The sequence below is a fragment of the Micropterus dolomieu genome, linkage group LG21, assembly GCF_021292245.1.
Source record: "Micropterus dolomieu isolate WLL.071019.BEF.003 ecotype Adirondacks linkage group LG21, ASM2129224v1, whole genome shotgun sequence".
Classification (NCBI taxonomy): Eukaryota; Metazoa; Chordata; class Actinopteri; order Centrarchiformes; family Centrarchidae; genus Micropterus; species Micropterus dolomieu.
Window position 1 is genome coordinate 14,341,270 of NC_060170.1, and position 25,269 is coordinate 14,366,538.

General features: G+C 39.5%; 2 protein-coding genes across 2 annotated transcripts; both read right to left on the reverse strand.

Annotated features, from left to right (window-relative positions):
- Window positions 1-5,944: 5,944 nt before the first annotated feature.
- si:dkey-283b1.6 lies at window positions 5,945-10,117 on the reverse strand. Its single transcript, XM_046035684.1, has 3 exons — window positions 10,073-10,117; window positions 6,277-6,559; window positions 5,945-6,132 (listed from the first exon to the last, which is right to left on the reverse strand). The coding sequence occupies exons 2-3, from the start codon at window positions 6,520-6,522 to the stop codon at window positions 6,037-6,039; spliced, it is 342 nt and encodes a 113-aa protein (XP_045891640.1). The 5' UTR covers window positions 6,523-6,559; window positions 10,073-10,117; the 3' UTR covers window positions 5,945-6,036.
- Window positions 10,118-11,328: 1,211 nt separating this feature from the next.
- On the reverse strand, window positions 11,329-20,830 carry erap1b (endoplasmic reticulum aminopeptidase 1b). Its single transcript, XM_046035683.1, has 19 exons — window positions 20,432-20,830; window positions 19,474-19,992; window positions 19,100-19,238; window positions 18,754-18,888; window positions 18,409-18,529; window positions 17,870-18,024; window positions 17,478-17,591; window positions 17,053-17,184; window positions 16,670-16,801; window positions 16,124-16,207; window positions 15,686-15,843; window positions 15,169-15,248; window positions 14,861-15,044; window positions 14,424-14,580; window positions 13,812-13,996; window positions 13,496-13,657; window positions 13,160-13,300; window positions 12,763-12,844; window positions 11,329-12,268 (listed from the first exon to the last, which is right to left on the reverse strand). The coding sequence occupies exons 2-19, from the start codon at window positions 19,959-19,961 to the stop codon at window positions 12,098-12,100; spliced, it is 2,820 nt and encodes a 939-aa protein (XP_045891639.1). The 5' UTR covers window positions 19,962-19,992; window positions 20,432-20,830; the 3' UTR covers window positions 11,329-12,097.
- Between the last annotated feature and the right edge of the window lie 4,439 nt (window positions 20,831-25,269).

A 25,269-nucleotide genomic window follows, 5' to 3' on the forward strand; every position in this document is an offset into this window, starting at 1 on the left:
GTGTGGAAGGTTTTTCTTTTTTCTAAATGTCAACCGTTTTTGATTCTCTGACTTATTGAGTGTTGCTATGTTTGTGAATCAGTGATGTTTTATTAAAGTGGGTTTAAAAAGTCAAAGTCTCTCTCTCTCTCTGTGTTTCCCCCCCCGCATCTCACTGCGCAGCCAGAGCGCAGCACACAGACAGCAGCCCCTCCAGCTTCTCTCCCAGCAGTGTTTTTCTTAGCTGGATTTTCTTGTGTGGAGGTGAGTGGTGATGAGCAAAAGACTAAACTACCATTGCCTCGAGTTTACCGCTAATTAGACAAAAGACAATATAGGCCTAGGACTGTGTCTTGCTAACGCATGACTCATGAGCTGAGCTAATGTAATAAGTTAGCTGAAGTTTAGCTAAGGCAATATCTCATGGCCATACAACCTAATGTACTGATGGAGACACTACAGGTGAACACAGTAACATTTGTGTCTAATAACGTCATCACAATCGCCACATTGATATGCAAATTAGGCGTTAACTAATTAAAATGCGCTAATTTGCACACATTTGCCAAGTCACTGCAGGTGAATGGGATAAAGAAAATAACTAAAGCATATCACCACAGAACCTCCCCAGTTAATGAATTACATCAAGAGTATTTTCCTCTGAAATGTGCTGTGTAAATATGCAGATTAGCTTGTTTTGGGTAATATAGCCTAAATCTACAGAAGCAAACAGACAGAGGGTATTAGGCTTAAAACCAACACCATCTAAATGTGTGTTCTTGAAGTTTTATTTCCATTAGAGTAAAAGAAGACATGGAAACAAAATAGACCAAAGTCTCAAAATTGACCACTCCATGAAAAAGTGCCTTAAAGAGTAACTTCATAGTTTTGATGGTAGGCTCCTCATCTAATAACTCTCCATTCTATTAGTTTGTTGTATGCTGATAGATCCTTATATAATACAGACAGCCCTCCCTCAAATGTGAAACTAAGTCCATGTCACCATCAGTAGTAAATGTAAATGTAATATAATAGCAAAAATAATACTGTATTTGATCAATACATTAATGTATTCAGGCAAGTCAGTATTCTGTTGCTTGGCTGTGTGAAGCTGAAGGTTATCTTTACTCATTTGGCAACTTGCTTGTGAAACAAAAAGTGAAAGTATTTAAATAACATTTATTTTAATTATGCATGCAGCCCAATGCCACAGTTTAGTGTGAAGATTTATATGAGTGTAGTGTTATGTATTCCAATAACACCAAAACAATTTAAATGATTTATTGGCTTATGAACAACTTATTAATGAAACTATGTCATAAATGTATACTTGAAACTAGTAGCATAGAAAACATGCACATTGTGGCACAGTTTCCTTTGCTGTCGCCTGCTCCTGTGATAAACCTAGTGAATACTATAGAAGGCCGTGGTCTCTGTGTGAACTGATTATTTTGTAGCAAATGTTGTTGAGTTAATATATTTGTCTTGTTTAAAAAAATGCCCTTTTTTTCACTTGAGCCCCTGCCCACCAAAATGTCTGTGCACGTCCCTGCACCAGAAGGTTGCTAATGGGGGCAGCATTTGAGATGACCCGATCCAGTGTGTGCCCCTTGGACTGTGTGGGGTACATGTTGTTAGAGGTTGAGGCCGTCCAGTAGTTGCAGAAACTCCTATGCAAAGTGGCAGGAGGGGGTGTCTACATGAATATTAATATCTCCAAGTATCATAATGTTGGCAGATGTGGTGCAGAGTGTTGTGATAAGGTCGCCCATCTCTGAAATAAAAGCAGAGTTTGGTTTGGGTGGCCGGTAGATGAGGAGCATCTTCATGGGAAAAGGGGGTGTTGGTGTGAAGTGATCTTGGGGAGTTTTCCGTGCTGTCCAGCTTAGCATGCAGAGATCTTGCGGTGTTTCCGGTGTTACTAACAGCGAGAGCAACACTGTTGACGCGGCAGACATGTGACAGTGATCCAGATGGATGGAATGGTTGAAGCAGAGTGACTAGGCTGATGGTAAACAAACTTTTGATAAGAACTTCTGTGGATCTAACGTGTTCGGCGCAGAAGTCAAAGTTCTTTAATGGCTGCAATGCACGGTGGAATGGTGCAGTTGAAATTCAGCAGCTACAGGATGGAATACTTAAGCTTCATGACAGTCGCCAAATGGAACGATGGATAAATTCGGGTGTTCACCCACAGACAACTGGAGGTGACCAACAATCAGCTGATGTTGGAAGAGACGGCAGTAGGTGAGTAGACAGCAAGCCGGAAGCTTCCGGTCAGAGAGCTGAGGTGAACGCGGAAGTCCCTTAAACCTGCATTATATCAAACGGCCAGTAGCGGGCGACTCTTCTGGTTGCACAAAGAAGTCTGGTTCCATTAAAAATAATGGCAAAATGACCCTACTTCTCAGCTGATTTATAACCTCAGTAAACACTTTCATAATGAGGTTATGGTCTCAATTACTAGTTTCAAGTCATCTTCAATACAAGTTCATTAATTTAGTAAATTGTTGTCCCATTTTGAGGAAAATCGACCTTAAACCATGGTGACCTGTCAATCAGGATGAAGCTTATTAGGAGTTGGCTGTTCACTTTCTCTGGTGAGTACATTTAGTTTTAAGCCTATTGTTCGCTAGAAAAAATTGTCAGCCCTGTTAAAATGACGTAAACGTGAATTACAGATGCACCTAGCTAACCAAGCTAACTAGCTCTACACGGAGCCGTTGGCTCCACCGTCTCATCCAAATATGGTGAAACATTTGGCATTAAACAGAGAAACAACATGTTCAAGCCCTCTTCACATATATAGGATATCTGATGATGATCACAGATCATGTCTGAATGTCTGGGACACTTGTTGGGCTGTATGTCGGCTACGTACTCTGGCTTTCACTGAACCACTGCTGCACTTGGCTCTGTCCACAGGTGTAACATGTCAGAAAAAAGATATCTTAAGTTATGAATGGACTTCCAGTAGGAGACGATAATACATTTATAGACATAACCATCCCAACCCCTATGTTTGCAAGAAGTACCCTCCCATTTCTGTGCCATTAATGATACATTTGACTGAGTATCTAAAGGTTCAGTGTGTAAGATTAAAGTTGCTCTATTTTTAGAATATTGCATTGATATTCATAAGGATGTTTTCCTTGGTGTGTAATCACCTGAAAATAAAAATTGTTGTGCTCTCATTACCTTAGAATAAGCCCTTTTACATAGGAGTGGGACCTTCCATGGAATTTGCCATGTTGAACTGCCGTGTTTCTACAGTAGACCAGAACAGACAAACCAAACACTGGCTCCCTATAAATAGGGCCTTTCAATTTTTTTCACACTGATTTATGACTGTCCTCCAACTAGCATGAAGGCCTTAAGTAAAGAACAAGTAAATAAAAGTTTGGTTGTTGTTTCTGTCTGGCTAAATGTGTAGGAAATACTTTTAGTGCATGTGTGGACTCATGCTGGACTGAACAAAATCTTTAAAAGTCAGACTGGATGGCACATGACTGTCAGCCTATCAAAGGTCAGCTTGGATTGGACATAGCTTGGATAGATGGATGGATGGATGGCACATAAAACCAAATAATAACCAAGAACAAGGACAAGGACTAATAACACTGCACTATGCACTTCACATTTTGTGCCTAAATGTTAATATAGAACAGAACGTTCAGCTATAGTGCTTTATTTATTGTTTGTTGAAAAACAAAAATGATGAGCATCTTATTTACATTGAAATATGTAATAAAATTAAATATATAGACATGGTATATAAACATGACAGGAGATTTCTATATTTCTGTTTTTATTATTGTCAAATGTACATTTCCTTTGGTTGAAATTAAAGACATCTGTGGCACAAAGATTATGTCATTCTATTCAGAGTAGACCAGCTACTATACTGTATAGGCCTATCATTCACATTTTGTCCTGAGATTTAAACAGTTCCAGGTTAATTCTATGGGACCCTGGGATTAAGGAGTAGGTTTGTTCAGTGTCACTAAATAGAAAATAAATATGATCCAATTTCAGGTCACGTCTCTTAAAGCAACATTATGTAAGATTATTTTTCTTTTCAAAGCTTCCTCCGTCAACGTCCTCTTTGGTCACTGCTGAGCCTCGTCACGTTGCCCGCTCGCCCAGCTCTGGCACAACACCAGCAAACCTCTCCACCAGCAGCAGAATATTATTGCTTGAAATTGTGGTGGCAAGCTGGCCAACAAAGCTAGACAGCAACCATGTAACAGGACGTACACAATATCCGAATGTGTTATCTAATAAGTTTGCTAACATCTACTTGAGATTTATAGCTAACAGCTAAACCTCTGTCTTTGAAACCTCTGGCTGATTTTGCTTAAGGCAACAACTTTGCTAACACAGGCAAATATCAACACATATATGTACAACACAAGACACAGCAAGCCAGCTATAAACTCATTACTTAACTAATTCAGCAGCAAGAAGGCCACTGTGGCATCTGTCCTGCATCCTTTTGTGCTCTTAGCTCACGCCAACAAGTAAAAGCTAGTTTGTTGTTTGTTGTTTGTATATGGGACTCCAATGTTACGAAGTTGTAATAACCAGACTTTTAGGCAAAGAAAAAGAACACTGTATTTGTACACATAGCTCATATCACATGTCCCTATTTGAAGTAAATACAATGCGTTATGGTCATTTCCATATTTCATCACCTCCATCAATAGTAGAAGCTCAGTTTGTGGTAAAGGGCAAGGTTAGCACTTTCATACTGTTCTGTTTTAATATATATTCTTATGTGGCCTCTTGCTCTGTCTTTTTCTCTTCTTCTCGTCGTCCGACAACATCTTCTTCGGTCTCTTTGCAGCCTCTGCCAATAGTGAGAATACCGAGCTAGCTTCTTCCAAACAACTTACATTGTGCATTATATACTTTTTGTTTCTTGATGAAGAGCTGTGTTGGTGCCTTACACCATTGAGCAGTTGTTGCACAATGTTGTTTGTATATGGGACTTAGCCCAGAGTGGTAATGACAAAGACGCCATTTACCCTTTTTTTGCGTTATTACAAGTCATTGTACCATCAAAATGATTCTGAAGCTGTTATTTTAAGATAAAATTACTACATATTGTTGCTTTAACATGCGATGACACAACATTATTAACATTATTAAACCCAGAATACAGAAATACAGAAAACGTCACTCAAGTTTGGTTACTTGAGAACAAGTTGTTGCTTTGGGCCATCAAGTCTTTCTGATAGGTGTTCCTACTTGGTTTGAATGCAACGTGAATACATTTGATTTTGTTTCAAGGCTGCTACTCAGTTCAGTATATAACTTTACTGATAATTTACATAATATACACAGTGTAAATTACAAAGGACTCAGAGAGCAATAATGCTTCCCTAAGGCTGAAGAATCTTCTAATCTTGTAATTTTGATGAAACATTTTGATATTTTCAATCAGCATCTGGATTGGGATCTGCATTATAATACACATAGTGATAGTTTCCTGAGTAGATGATATTGACCACGAATTTTTGCAAATATCTACATCCTGTCTAGGAAATCAAGTGACTCATAAACACTGAGTTAAGGCCATTTAAATTCATCATGCTACATGTATATACGTATATTTGAAGGATATCCTGCTAATGAAAAAACAGACAGACATGCCAACAAAGGACCAAGACCAAAAGCATTACCTCCTTGTTGGAGATTATAAAAGCAAGTGGAGAAATGATGCACATATTCCATTTCAACAGTTGTTATATAGGAATAAAATCTATTTCAGCTCCTAAGTGCTCTTAGTGGCTCAGACAATGTGCTGTATACTCATGGTGTTGATAGCTTCAAACCCGGTGCCATCTCTGCAGCTTTCATACCCTCTGGGCAGTCATCACATTCATTACCACAACAAAAAAAAAAAACAATTCAAATATAATAAGAATCTTTAAAACATTATCAACTCCAGTGTCAGCTCACATCCATGAGGCAGTTCAATAATCAAGACTGTCCATAACCTCAACAGAGGCACAGTGTGATGGTCCTGGCTTATGGTTGTGACTGTGTTTGTGGCTAAACCATGTCTATGTGAGGTGAAGGTGTGATGGGACACACAGGAGTGTTATATTCTGCATAAGCAGGGGGAAGATCATCAGTCTTAAATCCTAGCTGAAAAAACAGAAAGAAAAAAAATTGAGATATTAGGGACGGTAAATGCTTAAGACATAATGGGACATGAAATAATGAACCCTGGTCTGGCTAGTAAAGGTTTCAGTTTTAATCTGTCATTGAGTGGTTTTGTTCCAGAATCACCTCATTGTATGAAGGTGGGGGCCCACAGTAGACTGAAGTGCTGTATCGTGGGGGTGTGTGGAGGTCCTGGCTGTGTTGAGGCACCCTGTGGTTGTCTTCACTGTCCTGCTGTGACATGCTACGGGGGAATGGGATGAAATATATAGAACGAGGATGTCCGTCCTGCTCACTGCGTCTCCACGCCTCCCTTTCTATCTCCTGCTCCCTTAAGCGATTGCACGCTCTGCAGAAGGTGGCACAGAACATGATGGAGAGGCTGATGCCTAGGACGCCCAGGAAGATCCTCGAAGAGGAAGAGGAGGAGATGGGTGGTAAAGATTGAGATGGGTGCAAAACAGAGGAAGATAGAGAGTGTGGGAAATGATAGAATGGGATTAGAATAGGAAAGACAAGAGAGAATGAAGAAGGTGTACCAATGAAGATGGAAAAGTGAGAGGAAACAGAGGGAGAGAGGGAGAAGTGAAAGTAGACAAATATGAATGAATGTTCTTCATAATAAAAATGAAAATAAATTTAACTAGAATGCAACAAACAGCAGTGCAGATTCACACGCATTCTCTCTCTCTCTCACACACACACACACACACACACACACACACACACACACTGTATGGCTTTACTCTGTCCAAATCCATTTGTATTTATAAATACATTATTGCTGTATTATTGATGTAAATTGTAATGAAGCTTCTTGATTTTATGAGAAGTACTTTAGATTTTGAACACAAGCCCTCCCAAATTCAAGTTAATTTGAATTTCTGTTATTTAGTTAGTTTGTTCATAAGAGGTATAACACAGATTTAGACCTCTATAGGGTTTGACTGATCCCAACTATAAGTAGTATCACTATTTAGTATAACAAACTGCACATTTATTTCTCTCTGAGTGACTTTTAGGCAAAGAAAAAGAACACTGTATTTGTACACATAGCTCATATCACATATGAAATGTGAAATATGTCCCTATTTGAAGTAAATACAATGCGTTATGGCCATTTCCATATTTCATCACCTCCATCAATAGTAGAAGCTCAGTTTGTGGTAAAGGGCAAGGTTAGCACTTTCATACTGGTCTGTTTTAATAAGGCCAGAAATTTTCAATTATTATCAATATTATAAAGCAGTGGTTCTCAAAGTGGGGTACGGGTTCCTTGAGGAGGTTCCAGGGGGTCCTCAGCAATAAGGGGAATAATAATTTCATCCATAAGTAATAACAGAATGTATGGCTTCTTTGGGTCATGGATTTCATACACTCTGTAATAAAACATCTAAAAGCAAAAACCTTAGGACAAAATCTTATCAAATGGGGGTCCGTGGTTTATTTTGTGTCAGTTTAGGGGTCCTTGATGTTTGAAAGTTTATACAACCACTGTAGATTCAGTACATATAGCTGATGGGTCTAAGGGACCACTCAATGAGGACGAAAAGCCAATGTCAACAAAAAAGGGTTGAATTAATTACCCCAGAAACTTGTAGATAAAAAGAAATGTGTCTTACTCTAGAACGGGAATGTAAAAGGTTGTCATTCTTAGAACTGTGTGGATAAACTCTTGATGGACCAATATGGAAGCGGAGTCAAAGTAAAGCACAAACCTGAAGGGGAAACAGACAAAACATTGCATATTAATTTAACCATCAAGTGAATGCTCTATTTCTCTAAAAACACTTTATCCCTCTATAGCTGCTTAACATTGTGATGGTACTGATCCCACAGATCTCAGGTCAGGGGAAAGGAGCTTGATGCCTCTTCAATAACAAACAAATGCTCCATCAAAAAGGTAAAGAAATTGGGTAATGGGTTTGAATGAAAACAAACCAATAAACATAAATAAGGAAGCCTGCAGGCAGAAGATAATTGTAAGGCAAGGAAACTCAAATTACACCACCGAGTGCTCTGGTTCAGACACTAAGGTGTTCTATGATCACTCCAGAATAGGATATGGCCCTTCAGAAGATGGCGGCGCGTGCCTCATGCAGACCACAAACAGTGTTTCTGTTGTGTCTGACACTACAGGCAAGAGCAGCAACTCAAATGGGATACAACAATAAAAAGGACGTGAATTTTTGGACATGGGAGAAAATGTATATTGGCCATTACTTATTTATTTATTGTTCTCTATGGCACTGACGTCTAAGTGAAACAAAATTCCGTTCCCCTGTATGTAAGACTATACATAGGCACCCTGATTGGCCAAGAGGGGAATCACCAAGCTGCCTTGCACCCTGTGCAACAGGTGATCTCAATGATCCTCTAATCAACCCAGAGGAAAAAAATAAATAGCAACAAACATGTATGAATGAGGAACTGCTACAACTTCATAGATTTTAACATGCTTGCCTTGTCGGATTACTTTATGGTGAGCCTATGTTGATGTCCTGTTAAACAGTTTTTTTTTTTCATTTTGGATCAGTAGAAAGTATACTTTGAACTTAAGACCCATAAATGTTTTCCAAGACACCATGATCCAAGACTATTTTATTGCCGTTCCGTGGGTGGAGAGATAATATAGAGATTATAGAAGCACGTCTCTTACAGGAGAACATTTTATAAGCAGTAACCTCGTAAGGTTTACAGTCATTCAGTCTATCTACAATGGTTATTGTAACTATTATGCAAAGATGGAAACAAATCAACAGGATGTTGAGGTAAGGAGGTCATCAATATCAAAGTCTGACACAGCACAAGATGTGGTCTAAATATTATTTAGTGTAACACAGTTTCAAAGGACAACAAACCTGCCTTGATTTTTTAATTTATCAGATAAACTGGGTTGAAAAGATTCTCCTAACCCTATGCAGACCTTTTAAAAACCCATTACATTACCTGGAAAATACATTGCCACAAAGCTGAGAAAAGCACTGTTTTTGGTTCATGAAAAGTTGTTGTTTTGGAGATGCATTTGTTTTTAATAGGACAGTACAAATTTACTGATCAGGTCAGCAATCAGGGACATATTGTCCCTCTCATACTGTTCAACAGATATATTATAGCACATAGAAAAACACCCTTGAATCACAAGTAAATGACTGTTCCTGTCATTCATATCAACAGACTCAGATTAACAGCCCAAAAACTGTTCCAGACACAGATCTTATGTGTCCCTACAGGAGCCTGATGCTGAGACTAAATTTAAGCAGGTTTGCCGCAGGTAACTCTATGAACATGTTCTCACTCCCAGCTGGTCAAATTCTGCCGCTTGGTCGTGGCTTAGTGAAATGTATCACAGGTTTTGCAAGATATTTTGATATTTGCTACCAAAGGTGATAAATCTTGATCAAAATTAACTGAACTTTGACCTTTCATCACTTGAACTTGGAGTGAAGTCAAATTTATTTATATAGTGCTATATCACAAATCACATAGTGCTATATAAATAAATTTGTATGTACAATTTGTGTAGTATACAACGCCCTCTGTAGACCCTCGGTTCAGGAAAAACTACATTTCAAGCCTTTAAGCTGGAGAAAAATTTAAGAAACTCTGAGAAGAGCAACAGCGGAGGGATCCTACTCCCAGGACATACAGATTTTGAGGTGGTCTAACAATTCCACTTTTTACATTCAGAGTGAATTATTACGCACAAGCAAACAAAAGACCACAAAGATCACGATAGGTATGTGAGGTCAAAATTCACAATACATGATCAGCAAGCACATTGGAACAGGGGTCAAGTCTGTAAATACCGACTAAACAAATAAGCAGCTGCAAATATGTTTACTTTGAGATAGGCCTACTTCATAATAAGACAGAATTTGATCAGTAACAGAAAGCAAAAGGATAAACTTCAGACTCTTACCTCCAGGCCAGAGACGGCTTTCCTTTCCAGGTGTTTGACTGGGAGAGAAAACTCACTGGAGCAGAGTGCAGTTTCTATTGCGGGTGTGTTGATGGGGGGGAGGTGTGTGTATGTGTGTACATGGCGTGGCAATGAACACCAGCCCAGTGGTATATATAAGCCCCAGCACCTTAAGAACCGAAGTATGTTTAAGCTTGTGTTTAGCTAATACACATATGTGTTTTATCAGTTGGACTGTGTGTTTTATCAGTTTGTGCTAAAGGCTCGTCAGAAGGATTTATGGTAGCATTAGAAGATATAAAGAAGCCGCATCCTTCTGCGCAAGGAAATATTAAAACTCCTGAAAAAGCAATCAAGGGAGGGAGAAAGAAGACTTCAAGCCTGTTTCCCAAGTGAAGAGTGCCTTTATCTTGAGGTCCCGTTGTGTTTACATGAGTATAGTCAGTACTGGTGTTCCAGAGTCCAAGCAAGAGGTGAAGACACCCTTCTTCTTTTATTTTAGACAGCTGCCAAAGCACTTGTAAAGCACGTGTGAACCCACATGCGTTTTTCTTTCATTTCAGGCATTGTTTTTCACAGGGGCTTGAACCAGGATGATGGTGACTGGATCAGATTTAAAGTGGGGTTACTTGCAAAAGACTGACACAGAGGAGCTGTCAGGATTTAGATAGCCTGAGTTATGGGCAAAGAGTATAGTAAGTTCTTTGGTATGGGTCAAGCTCCAACACACCTGCATCCTACATTTACCAACTCAACCCCCATGTCTTACAAACTCCAAACACCATCCCTGTTTGTCAAGAAGGCTGTCTGTTCTACAAATCCAAGCCCAGATAACCCCCTGATGACATCACCAGAGGTTATTTGAGAAATGTCCTTTGGAGCACCAGAATACATTATGCACCTCTGTCACAGGCCAAATAACACTGCCCTTGACAAGTAAAGTGATCTTATTGGAGTTTCCTTTTAAAGACAAATACTCCTTGAATAGTTCTACTACCTGCTCTAGTTCCGTTTTATACTGTGCAAGTGTGGGCATGTGTGGCTGAATAGAAACACCGGTGAACTAAATGGCTGTAAAATTACCTAAATGTAATCTTTACTGCTGGCAAAGTGTATGACCTGCTCATCATATCAGAGGAGTGAAAAGGTACAAAGGTTACATCCATATAACTCCCAGGGCTTAACATCCAAAGATTACCAATATTACTGTACTAACAATAATGGAATACATATAATAATAGAAATACAAATGAAAATTAAGTCAAATTAACTTTATTTGTCCAAAATATAATTTAACCATTCTCCTTACAAAATAACAGAATTGCTTTGAATCCTGTCTTACAGAAAAGGAATTTTGCAGTAGCATAAAACACTACTGCGTTGTTGAATAAACTTTTTTTTGTAACTTCTTATCTATAGCGCACTTTCTTTTGTCATCTAAGAGAATTTCAAAAAAGTAAAAAAACCAAGAAGGACCAGTGGTGTCAGAATTCATAATTAGGTTCCAATATTGGAAATTCAAGCAAACAATGCAAAAACTGTATATGATTTGATTTTACAGCAGTGTGCTTTTGAATTTTACACATATTCAGGTCAGTTGTGGTTTAACAACCCTTACACAGTGCATAAATCTAACAAGTGCATTAGGATAACTTCAGATGAGGAGGAGTAGTCTGGTACATTAATATAAAAAAAAAAAAAGTATATTTAGTATTTGTACAACACTGTACAATTTTCTTGCTGTTGCTTTCTGTTGGGATAATGCAACATGAATGAAAATGTACTTCACAAAAACAGGTTTCACACAGGAATCCTCATACATATTGAAAATGTCCCCACACAGGATCAAGTCTTCATTTGCTGGTTATGTTTTTTTTTTATCTTTATGTTTAGCGAATGTAAGTCAAGAGTCATTGGTGTTAAAATCAAAGTTGAATTTCAAGAGATGGTCCAAGTCTTGCGACTCGCATCCACACCTCTTGTAGTTTCTGCCTTTAGCGACATACTTTTTTGTTTCCCCTGAAGCTACAAATCGTCATGCACGGCTCTGCGGGTGTGTTTGTCCAACCAGGCCTGGAGCACGGAAAGATTGGTGTCCATCCAACGGATGTTATCCTCTATGGTCTCGTAGGTCTGCCGGATACACCTCATCTCTGAGCCCGTCTCCTCGGTCAGGGAGCCAAAGAAGTTTCGTACCTGAGTGCATACGGTGTAGGTAGACTTAAAAACATATCCAATATTTGACATAACTTCCACCAATTCATGAAATGAAAAAAGCTAACCTAGAGAGAGAGGTTAATTTTGTGTAGTCAGAATACAGTGACAAATTCTGATGAACACATTGTATTTAGTTACTTAGAATGCCCTCTTTTTGTTAGTAGTCAGAATGTGAAGTTACAAAACCCAGGGATCAATAAATCAATTCACAAACAGCTGTTCATGGCTAGTAATTACTGTTCCCATTTGAATTAGTATTTTCATTGTTTTTGAGCATTTCATTTAAATTAGGAACTTAAATACAGAAAAAAAAGGAAAGACTGTAGATGAAATGTGGATTTTACTCTTATTTAGACAGATAAATAATGAGATACATTTCAAATGAAAAACTTAGGCCAGGTTCTTTCCATAGACAGACATAAGTAATAGAAACCCAAAGGAGTGGTCTATAATGGACACACATCCTTGCTTACCTCATCCAGCATCTCCCTGGTAGAATACTGGTTGGTCACCCCAGTCACCATGTGTGATATAGTGTTGGAGCCCAAGTCAAATCTATGGCATCAAAGTAAACAGACACACAAAACCAAAGTTTCATTGTTTTCAAAAAAAGATATTTTACTGACTCGTTTAGAATCTTGAGGGTAGCCCATTTGAGTCTTTCTTATAACATGAAACACTGAAAAACACTCAATTGTTAAGTGTATATAAATACTGAAATTTAGAAGCATGTGTATGACTTGTCTGCAGGGAAGCTTGATTTAACAAGTATTTTATAAACATGAAGCATTCTTGGAGTACCAATAGATGCAAATCTTGTGTGAAAATTAGAGAGGAATGTATAGTATATGCATGGTGGTGCTGACTGACTTCTTGATCATGGTGTGCCAGTTGGCCCGGAGGAAGTCCCAGGCCAGCTTGTAGCCATGGGGGTTCTTGCTGACAGAGACGACCACATCTGGTAGGTCCTGAGTCTTCATCACCTCACCGTGGAGGCTCTGCTCCATCATCCTGCAGACAGACATAAGCGTAAAATGAAAGGGTAGAGCGAAATAGAGCGGAAGACAAGAAGAACGAGGATACTGAAAGGGCAGAAAGAAATGGGAATTAAGAAACCCAGGGGGAGATAGCAGAGAGTAGGGAGTTGGAGAGTGTAAAAAGAATGGGAAAGATAATGCTTGTAGAAGTGTGATATAATGTACCCACCACTTGAGCTTGTCCTGCAGTGGGCTGACGGCCATTGCAACCTTCATACGGCTTTTCACAGACAACTGCAAGGAATGGCGGTACTTTTCAAACAGGAAGTTCCACCCCTCTGGTGTTCGAGCTCCAATCACAAACACTGCCATGGTGACGTCGACAGGCAGGCTGAAAAACAGAGAAGACTTTCAGTTCAGTAACAATTAACTGAAAACATCTCTACGTATGATTGCTTATCAATATTAAAAGTGCAGCTCTGACTACAGGAAGTATTTGTGGACAAATATCTAAAGGCGTGCTTTTTAGGACTATGATCCCTGACCTCATGGTGCCATCCGAGTCCTTCCACTTGTTAAAGAGCTGGGTGGCTTTGGTCAAACATGGAGCGTAGTTCCTGACGCAGGCGAACAGAATCAGGTAACTCCTTAACATTCGCTCAGACACTGATCCAGAGTCAGTCCATTCCTGACGATCAATCAGTCCCCGGAACAGATCCACGATGTAGCCCTGAGAAACACATGTAGTCAGTGTATAAATCTGACATGCTGACCATGTATCAATTGAGATTTTGCCAACTGATTAACCGTTTTAGCAGTTTATAGATAAAGGTTTTACTATAAATAGATTGGATTGGTTGGATGTAAGTAAACAGTTTTTAAAAGTTCACTTTTAGAAAGACAGATAATGAAGAAATTACTATTTTTAATATTGTAATTTCCATTAAGAAATTTATGAACCAGAAATATGACTTCAGCTTTACATTCATGGTTTTTTGACTGTGGGTTTGTTTTACAGACAAAATAATCAATTGATGAAGTGTCCCAAACCCTGTGTAGCAATATGAACAGGTTCAACCTTAAGGCAGACCGCATACATGCATTTTACTGACATACTGTCAGTTTTCTGATGTGCCATAAACGCTGCCTTCGCTAACCTTCATCTGGTTCTCCAGAGCAGGCATGTCTCTCTTCTCCATCAGTTTGTAGAGAGGCACGAGCTCTCCAAAGCCCTGAGTCACGGCCATGATCTCAGTCTCTTTGGACAGGTACAGAGACAGCTCCAGAGCCGTGTCCAGCCTCACCTTCCCTATACTGCAACACACATACAATATTTTTTAGGTTAAAAGCTTAAAAATGGTTGATTAAAACCAATCAACCAATCAATTTTGAAAACCCACACACCAGTTTCAGGTAGTAAGTAAATAAAGATGCTGAATTATATGCTGGTGTTTGGCTAAATGTTCTTTATGGGAATTGTCAGCTTGATTAAAATTTTACTTGGAGCCAATCAGATTCCTTCACTTAAACTGGTTATAGTGTGATGCAGGACAAACGGCACATTCAACTGTCATTATCAGATCTTTAAACTGACCTGACCAACTGGAAGACGTTGTGGATGAGGCTGGCACGGTCGTTGCTGGTCAGGGCTGTGTGGTTGTGTAGCAGCAGTTTGATAATAGAGTTCCACCCTTCGCCTGCGTAGTGGACCATGTAGTAGCCGCTCATGTCCACATTGAACTTCACCCAGTCCACCTCCTCCGGCAGGTACAGGACATCTGCAGAGAGGAGTGAAGAGAAGCTTTGAGGTGACTTGTAGAATTCAAATTGTATGTATGTGGATAAAGGACATAAATATAGCCATCTAAAAATCATCCTCATCACACTGAGCAACACACGCACCAGTCTTGGTCTTCAGTAGGAAGCGGTGGATGGTGTTGGAGGCGCTGGTCATGTAGGTCAGCGGGATCTGCCAGTGGAATCTGTCAACACAAATGAAAATGAATTAATAAACAATACATTATCACACTGTTTAAGACGATACACTTAAAATCATTGTGGAAATAAAATGTAACAATTACTGAAACTATATATTTAGTGAAAGAAGATGACACACTTTTCACTGCGTGCTTCAAAAACCACTACACAATTACATTATTATCCCCAAAAGGAACTGTTTAGAAAACTGCACTTTTGTGTTTTTGTAAGCCAGAAGTTGCAACAAATGATGCGGCGATTTAGCTATAAAATGATGGATTTTTTAATTTAAGATACGACATGTCTGTTGTATTTCAAAATTCCTTCCTTTGTCACTATCTGGTGGTAGCATAAAGAATGACACCGTGGCTTTAAAATATATTTCAAATGCGGGAAGGGGGATCAACAACTGATACTTTACACTCATCTTCTAACATTTTACCCTTCAGTGAGGGAGGTGTCGTCTGTCTTCAGGTACCGCTCCTGACTGAGCCTGACCTCGCGACCTCTGACCTCCACAGTGACCAGTGGGAAACCCTCCTGCAGCGTCCAGGTGTCCATGATGGCTTTGACATCCAGCTCATCACCAGAATACCATTTCTGCATTACGTACACACATAACACATTTAGATAAATTATGTATCATAATAAACAGTGACAGATTTGTGGCGTTGTGCAATGGACACTATAGAAATACAAAAATACTGTATTTGTGTAGTAAGTAGCAAAGTATGTATGTATAATAGTAAAAAATACTGAGAACCATAAATATGACACGGGTGAAATTCCACTTTGATTAATCATGCTTGCTGAGCTTAAGTCTCTTTGCTCGGTCAGAGTGCTTTGTTGAACCTGGTTGTTGCAAAGCATGAAGACTTACAGAGGCTCCAGACTGGAGGTCACGCTTGGAGCAGAATTCTTTGTGTTTCTTTTGGCCTTCGTCCAGATCATCTGAGTTGCAGATCTGGTGGGGAGGCGCATAAAATTTTAGCAGAGAATCATAACAGTGAAGACACATTGAGCACACAATCTTAAAAACACCAGGTCCCAAATGATGTATTCACAACCATTCTAGTGATACTTGGAGGTTACATAAGGAGGAAAATAGTGGTGATGGCGTAGTGGATAAGACACATGCCTTTGGTGTAAGAGACCTGGGTTCAATCCCCCACTGTGACCCATCCACCATTGTTTCCCTGAGCCAGAGGCGTGCTAACTCTGACATATTTAGCAATAGTAAGTCGCTTTGGATAAAAGCGTCAGCTAAATATGTAAAATAAATATTGCTAATTTGTCCTCCAAACAAGATTTGCATCACAAGTTAAAAAACAGGTAACACTGATGTTTTTTTTAGTGTCACAACAGATAACTGAGACAGGCCATATTAACTACCGAGATAAAGTTAAGTGAGAACCACATCACTCACATCAGTCAGGCTCTCCCACAGGTGACTGTTGACAGTGTTTTGGTAGCTGTAGCGCTTGAGGTATCGGATGATGCCAATCTCAAAGACCTCAGGAGTCAGGAAGTCCCGCAGCATATTCAGAATACATGCTCCCTACAAAAACCAAAAACACAGAAATGCTGAATAGTATGTCTAAAATCTAAAACCTTTCTGTTGTTTCCGCTGTGAATATCTCACCTATATTTTAATGTTTTGTTTTGCAGTTTGGGTTATGCTTTTAGAATAACTCATTATGATTTAAGGAAAATTACTTTTGATGAGTCTACTTTCCCCCAGATAATTGTTTCAACAGTTCCATCATCCACATGCATCAACACCAAATGGTTGGACACATGGAGGCTGACCTTGTCATATGACACATCGTCGAACATCTCCTGGATCTGCGTGGGGTTTTCCACGTGGGTGGAGACTGGGTGAGAGGAGCTGAGGGAGTCTACCTCCATGGCCTCAAAACATTTCCCCAAGAAGAAGTCATCCTGGGAGAAAGAAAGTGTGTTTACAGTAACACACCCATGGCAATGTCAACATAAACTAGAAATACTGTAGTTTGAGGCAGCTTATATGTGAGTTATTCAGCTAATGTACAGTACTATACTTTAATACTACACAGTACCATTAATATCTTTTTTTGTTATGACAGTAAACAATTTATGAATTTAATTAGAAACAGAGACAGAAATAGAGATACACAGCAAATGAGAGGATCAAGATCAGGATAATTTACATGTTATAATTAAGACACAGTCAGTTCCCTGTACTCGGCTCTCACCACATGCAGCTCTGGGTAGGTGATGTCGAGAGAAATGAACTCCATGAACTTGGCGAAACCCTCGTTGAGCCACAGGTCATTCCACCACTCCATCGTCACCAGGTTCCCGAACCACTGGACAGGCAGGAGAACATGTGAGAACAGCTTCACGTGCAGGAACAGTGTTTAAAATACAAATGCATCCTCACGTCTGGTCCTGTTAAACTGCACTAAAGACTCTGGATGTGACAGATCTGTAACGTGCTGACATTTAGCCTCAGCTTGTAGCATGAGACTGCGTCTTCCAACTTCAATCCATAATCGGCCCGTTAAAGTGAAGCAATTGTTCTTGAACAGAATGATGAACATTGACTATTTTCTTTCTTTTTTTCAAAAACATGCAGGCCGGCTACCTGGTGTGCAAGCTCATGGGCGATGACCTTGGTGATACCCAGTTTGTCTGAGGCTGAGGACTTGTCAGGGTCAAAGAGCAGGCCCGTCTCCCTGTAAGTGGTCAGACCCCAGTTCTCCATCGCACCTGACTGGAAGTCAGGGATAGCAGCCAGGTCTGCAAGGAACAACAGCAAGCACATAAATACAAATAAATGTGGTACATTCATGTCACCTGCTGGTCCAACTAGGTGTCTCTTCAATTCTCCTCTGAAAATTATTTTTTGGGTGTTAATTATTTCTATAGGTATTGCTGTTTTAATGTCAAAGTGTTTAATGTAAAAAAAAAAAAAATGGACATATGTTTAATCTAGTCAGGGCACAGAGCACTTGCAAAGTTACTAAGTACTGTAAAAATATGTACATTACAACATAAAACTCTGACTAATTCAGTTAGTTCTTCGTGAGTCAAAACAGCAAACTTAATCTTTACAAAACGTTTTACAAAATAAATACTGCAGTGGCTACGTCTTAATAACATGGTAATAACATTTCCACTGACCCTGTTTGGGAAGCGGGTAAGGAATATCAAAATAGTCATCATAGAAGTCCAACAGCTTAACAGCAGCATCCAGCGCAAACGCTGTCTGGTTGATCCTCTCAGGTACAGCGTAGATTGAAATCTGATGGGAATCACAGTACAGAACAAACTCCTCTGTATTAATCTTCAAGCAATATGCTTAGATCAGATTAATACTTAATATATACGTTATATCAAAGGAAGCATGTTGTTATGTGAGAATTTCAAATGTTTACTGTATACATAATTTTGAAAATGTCTCCGAAATACAGTCTCTGAGTGAGAGAACTAAATGATGGCGTGGCCAGCGCCTGTTGTCCTCCTCACCTTGACACCGTGCTGCGTGGTCCTGCTCACAGACAGGAAGTCAGACACAATGTAGGCCACCAGGTAAGTGCTCATTTTTACAGTGGTGTCGAAGTGATCCTCAAGCAGGCCACCTGGCAACTCCACTGTCCTTACCTGAGAAACACAGGTGTGTAGTGATGAAAATGAAGAAAAGAAAAGTGTCAGTCGCAGAAAGAGTACGGTGATTAGAACCTTATGGGAAGTAGTAACACTTCTTTCCTGTGTTGTGCGCTTCTTTATTAAAGTTCGATTTTGTCAACCAGATTTTATTTGTAATAATTGCTCACTTGTATTAAAACAATGTAATCTGATTATTCATGTGTACCTTGGGCATGTTGGATATAGTAATGTGGCGTGGCTCTCGTATCATCTGTATGGTGAAGTTGGCTTTGAAGGCGGGCTCATCAAAACAGGGGAAGGCTGCGCGAGCAAAGGTGGCTTCAAACTGCGTGGATGCCAGAACCCTAAATATGTAAATAAATAATAGTGAAATAAAAGTTATTTAATGTTTAACACAACATGCTGTAAGAATAATAAAAGACTAATGAAAGCTGCTATGTAGCAGTTTAAAAAATCTATTTATCACTGCCATCATTACCAAATATATTGTGTTTGAATTAATGTGAGGCTGATTCAGTGATTTTAAAATGATACATAGTGCTCCTTTAAAAGAAACATATTAGTTGTTCCTGCCCTTACCGGACCTCCCCACTGCTGGTGCGGTAGCTGCTCTTGTAGAAACCGTGAAAGCTGTCAGACAAGTTGGCAGCAAACTCCAGCTGAACTTCATACTTCCTACCTTTGGTCAGCACCGAGTCTGACAACAAGGCGAGCTGGTGGAAACGAGGATACTCCAACACCTGGAGGGGCCTCACACCTTCAGGCGCAAGAAGCAGCACATTGGATACTTGCATCTGTTTGGCATGGAGAACGATGGTGCTGGTGTCTTCGTGCACGTCCAGCTGGATGCGAACTACGCCGGTGAAATTGAGCGTGGTCAGGTTGGGGTGGATGGTAAGGTCATAGTGGAGGGGGGAGACGGTTTTAGGAAGTCTCATGTGCTCCCAGGGGAACGGCTGGCCATTGGTGGCTATGGGGACAGCCTTGGCTTGGCCTTGGTTTGGTAACTGCGCTCCTGATGAAGAAGGGAAGGGAAGGAACAGCAGCAGCAGCAGGAGAGGTAACATGGTGAGAATGAAAGCAGGAAATCCTTTTCACCTGTAACACAAAGATCATATAAATGCACGATGATGTGTAGAAATGCTTTATTGTACATAACCTACATTTTATTTACATAACACATCTTATTTCCTAAGGACCAGGGGACAACCTGGGGACAGGACTGAATTTGTCCACTGAGAGAGCATGTAGCATCACATTTCTTAGGTGTAGGGGTCACGTTCTTAACATCTATCTCGTTTTTCCAAAAGCTCACGACTGTGCAAAGTTCATCAAACGACTGCTAAGCAAACACAGGGTAAATAAGGCAATGGCTACACACAAACATGACAGGTGAGCAGGAAGTGCAACACGTTTCCATTCATTTATGGTCACGAATTCCTATTGAGAAAACCCCGGCTGGTATATCTATTGTTATCTTACATTGTTAACATGAGTCAATTGCGTACCATATAGGACTATGTCAAAATCAACTTACCGTGTCGTCTTCTGCACGCCGATATAGCACAAATAATTCAAGAGTGAAAGTGAAACAGACGAACGACAAGTTGCATGCTGGGAGAGATCAGAGGAAACGTCCAATGCGTTTGATGTCAGTTGAGGTCATTCAGTGTGACTCCACTACCTGCAGCTGTGGTGATATGATTGTGCATTTCAGATAAAATGATTTTTTTTTTCATTTCAGGACGTCGTTTCAATGTCTGCAGCTTGTACAGACAATCCAGGAAGTACGAGTAATAAATACATGCGAAACCACCAAATAAGTAACAACTGTATCACTCTATGGTTATAAAACGTACTAAAGCAAGAGCGCCGTGTCTTAAAATAGGAAATTAAAAGAAACATCGATTGTGAACAGGAAGTTCCGCGTTGTTGTGCTGTTCCGCAATAATATATTTATCCTCTAGAGGGTACCATTGCTTTGATTTAAGACTATTTCTGTTTCCTGTAGAATCATGTGATGTTCAGTTTTGTTCAGTCCAGTAGTAGTAGTAGCCTACATTTGACCAAACTAACGAAATTAATTAAGTTTAATTAAACTGAAGAGTCAATTATTTCTTTTCCAACACCAACAGGATTCATTATAAAATAAGAAACTAAACTCAACTGTTTAACCAGCAAAACATACACTCTGGTTCATACTGACTACTCTGTATCCAAAGCACATTAACTGACTGGTTAATAGAATAGATCAGTTATAAAAATGTACAATTAAAAGATGTCTGTGAAAATTCTACACAGTTAAAAAAAATCATCATCTTTCCTCAAACCCTGAAGTCAAGTGGTATGATGTGGCATGATGTATTGAAGATACAAGTAGACCACTGACCTGTTTCAGTCTATCATCACACAGTTAAAAAATAATAAAATAGTTTTAATTGAATGTACAGTTTACAACAAATGTAGGAGGCAGAGATGGTCACTTCTACAAGTTCCTCGGGTGAAACTCAACAATACACTGGACTGGACACATACAGGAAAGGACAGAGCAGGCTGTTCTTTCTGAGGTCCATCCATGGGTGCACTAGGCTCTTACATATGTAAGAGCCTAGTGCACCCATCTGTAGTGGCCAGTGTCATCTTCTTTGCTGTGGTGTGCTGTTGAGGTGGCATCGGGACTTGTGGCGCTAACAAACTGGGAAAGCTGGTAAAGAAGGGCAGCTCGGTGGTGGGGATGGAACTTGACAGCATGGAGGCAGTGACTTAGTGGAGGACGAGAGAGAAGCTGAAAGCCATCAAAGACAACCCCTCTCATCTTCTCTATGCTGAGCTGAGGCAGCTCAGGAGCACTTTCAGCCACAGACTTGTCCAGCCCTGCACCTCAAAGCAAAAAGAGGCTCATTTGTGCTCACAGACATCAGAGTGCACAATGCCAAAGCACCCAACATTTCCCTTCTCCGCTGATAGACTCTTTTTTTATTTGACATAATGTGTATATATTACTGATTCTAATTTATTGTTTGTTATTAATTCTTTGCACTACATTCCCCTGTGCTGCCTCACCAATTTGAATTTCCCCCATAAGGGATCCATAAGGAAACATCTTATATTATTTTATCTTATACACACACACTGTAAACCCGAATAAGTTCAGAATACTCAGAATATTTGTGGAAAACGATTACCTCAATCTTTTTAAGTAGTGGTAATACTATTTTTGAGTAAACCTTAACTTAGATATAATAATTTTTTAAAAAACCTTTAATTTAATTTCCGCATACAAAATTACATTGATTCACTGATGCTTATTAAAATTAAATTCCACTAATTCTTTATTCAATAAATGTAATTGTGCACAACAATTCAAGTTCTCTTTATTAGTATCATCTTCTCACAACATCTTCGTGTTTTCTACATTTAGCAGACACAAAATAATGCACATCTTGCATAAAGTGTGGACAAAGAATGGACAAAGTAATTGACTGCTTGATCAGATAATTAACCAGCAAGAGTTTTGATAATCAATTTGTTTTCATTCTTTTTTTGCAATAATGTAGAACATTCTCGATATCCAGATTCTTAATGAGATTATTTGGTGTTAAGTGTAACTTACTTTACTGTGTTTTGTGGACAAAGCGACTATGCATAATTTTATTCCATCAGCAGCACTTTTAATTAAATAATATAAAAGAGAGCTTTAAATGTACAGTTTTATGGAATCATAAGCCAATAAAGATAGCTAATAAAGATTGTTTAAAATAAGAAGTCCCACACTATGCAAATTTTTAAGTCAGGTAGATGAAGTAATGGAACAATATCAAGGTTTCTGCAGGTTTCAAAGACCTTTTCAAGACCATTATGAAGGAAATTTAAGACCTATATCACAACTTAAAAAAAAACAAACTCACAAAAGGAAATGCAGTCACAAATTGCAAAAAAAATCAATGTATTCAAATTAGGGTAGAGTGATGTCTACAAAATTGGCATCGGACGATGTCAACAATGAAACACCGGGATGGACAATGACATTGATAATACATAACTAACAAGCTGGCATGCAGTGCAGCTGCTGACGTGAAAAATGGATCACCAGTAGAAAAATCCAGAAAAATAAAGAGTTGTGTCTTTTTGGTGACTTAATAAAACTTAACCTACTGCTGATGGATAAACTCAGGGGAGCAGACAGGGAGACAATAATAAACTACACCCGAAAAGCTAAACTTGCTAAATAAGTCTACTGGGGATTGAATTATAATTCAATACAATATTTGGGTCACACATAGCGACTTGTCAATCACAAGGTAGCCCCGCCCTAATGCCTCCCATGCTTTCTGGTCTATTTTCCTCTAAATGGGACAATAATTTACTAAATGAACATCATGCTGTGTTGAAGAGGACTTGAAACTAGCGACTGAGACCATATACGATCCAGTGGAGTGGAGTCGCCCCCTGCTGGCTGTTAAGAGAGAATGCAGGTTTGAGGCTTTACTTTTCAAACCTGGAGGTTCCTTCTTGGTGAAGACACAAAGCTACTTCCTGGTTTCACAAATCAGACACATAAAATATCAAATTTCCAAGACGCAGATTCAGGTTGTCCTCACAAACAGGAGCAGTTGGAAGTGGGGCTACGTACCGAGGTGCTGCTGGAGGCGCTCTCATCCTCGTTGTTGGTGGGCAGAGCCGCTCCTTTCCGGGAGCGGGGCGAGGAGGCCGGAGCCTTACCTGGGCAAACAGGTCGCTGAACCTGTAGCAGGAGAAAGTGAAATCATCAGCCACCACAGTCAGTGTGTGTGTGAGTGCGTGCTTACCTCATCTTGTGGAAATCGTCACAGCTGACCTGAACGGCCAATTCAGAAGTGCTTTCTGGAGTTTGTACATGAGTTACATTAACATTTAAATAGTGCTGACCCTGAGTAGTCGAAGCTTCGATGCTTTATGGGCGGAGCATCGAATCTTCTCCCAATCAGTTAATATAAAGCCTATTACAATATAAATTTCAATGTTTAATGCTGTAAATAAACATGTAAAAAGAAAAAAAATCAATAAATGTTTTTAAAGTGCGTAAATAAACCTAAAATTGTAACCCTAACCCTGGGTCGTCAGTGCACATGTGTAGGCGTAGTGTGTATGTGTGTAGTGGCAAAAGAGGACTTGCTGAAGAGACGGAGGCTTCACCGGTGTTGTGCCGAGTTGTCCGTACCTCGAGGGACTTTGATCATTTATCACCGTTGATGAACCAAACAAAGAAAATTATAGCATTTTTAAATTGCTGGATACTCGAAATAGACCCGCGAGGAACCGCAATGGAAACCGCATGCAGTTGCACGGCATGCACGCAAAACTGTGCACATGACCAGTGAATGGCAGGCGAGAGAGAGAGAGAGAAAGGGGTCTTCAAAAAGCCTCAAAAAACACTCAGTTTAGCTGGAAATTTACAGTGTACGTTGAATGAACAAAGACTGAAGCTCTGCAGCTTCTCAAGATTAAAGCGGAGCCACAATGTGTTAAGTTATTTATCAGTGTTACAACAAAACCAAAGACTTATAAGTTATGTTATACTGTTAACATGTTTAATTGGTTATTAAAAACATCCTGGATATAAAAAAACTAAGCTAAAATGTAATCACAGTTAAAATTATAAAAAATAAAAAGGTTAACAAAATAATTTACTTTAAAAAAAACAACATACTAACATGACATGCTCTCTCTCCTGCTGACAGCCATTTAATAAAAAAAAACTTTACACAGAGCAGCGGACACAAGTCGCCTCTATCCTGACAGCTTGCCATGGTAGCGACCTGTCAATCACAAGGTAGTACCGCTCAAAAGTATATACTGCATTATCCTCCATTTCCCCCTAAATAGGACCAAAATTTGCTAAATGAACATCATGTTGTGTTGAAGAATACTTGAAACTAGCGATTATGAAAGGTGTTTACAGAGGTTATAATTCAGCTGAGTAGTAGAGTCATTTTACCATTATTTCTAATGAACCGGACTTCTTTCTGCAACCAGCAGACTCGCCCCCTGCTGGCTGTTAGAGAGAATGCGGTTTTGCGGTTTCGAGTTGGTTTTCCGTAGTACATTTCATTACATTTCTTACTAAATGTCGTTGATATTGACATTTCTGTGAGTACACCGAGTACTTACATTGCAGGTTTTGAAGACGTCAGTCATCCGCTAGCAGGTTCACTGGAAGGCAACAACAAATCCATCCAGCTGCAACTACTAAAAGACAAGTCAAAATTAAACAAACACAGTGACTCAAACAATGGGTGAGAAATAGAAGCTAACTATAACCTTAAACATAACAATAGAAGAGATTTGGAAGCCAGTGCAGTAGGGCTGGACCCAAATATTCGACTACTCCTTCAT

Excerpts from the sequence above, each read along its gene's own strand:
- si:dkey-283b1.6 (XM_046035684.1), bottom strand. The coding sequence starts at position 6,522 with ATGTTCTGTGCCACCTTCTGCAGAGCGTGCAATCGCTTAAGGGAGCAG. Across the intron at positions 6,133-6,276 it reads CCCCACCTTCATACAATGAG|CTAGGATTTAAGACTGATGA; the intron begins GTGATTCTGGAA and ends CTGTTTTTTCAG.
- erap1b (XM_046035683.1), bottom strand. The coding sequence starts at position 19,961 with ATGTTACCTCTCCTGCTGCTGCTGCTGTTCCTTCCCTTCCCTTCTTCA. Across the intron at positions 18,530-18,753 it reads CCACGCAGCACGGTGTCAAG|ATTTCAATCTACGCTGTACC; the intron begins GTGAGGAGGACA and ends GATTCCCATCAG. Across the intron at positions 17,185-17,477 it reads CCTACCCAGAGCTGCATGTG|GATGACTTCTTCTTGGGGAA; the intron begins GTGAGAGCCGAG and ends TCTTTCTCCCAG.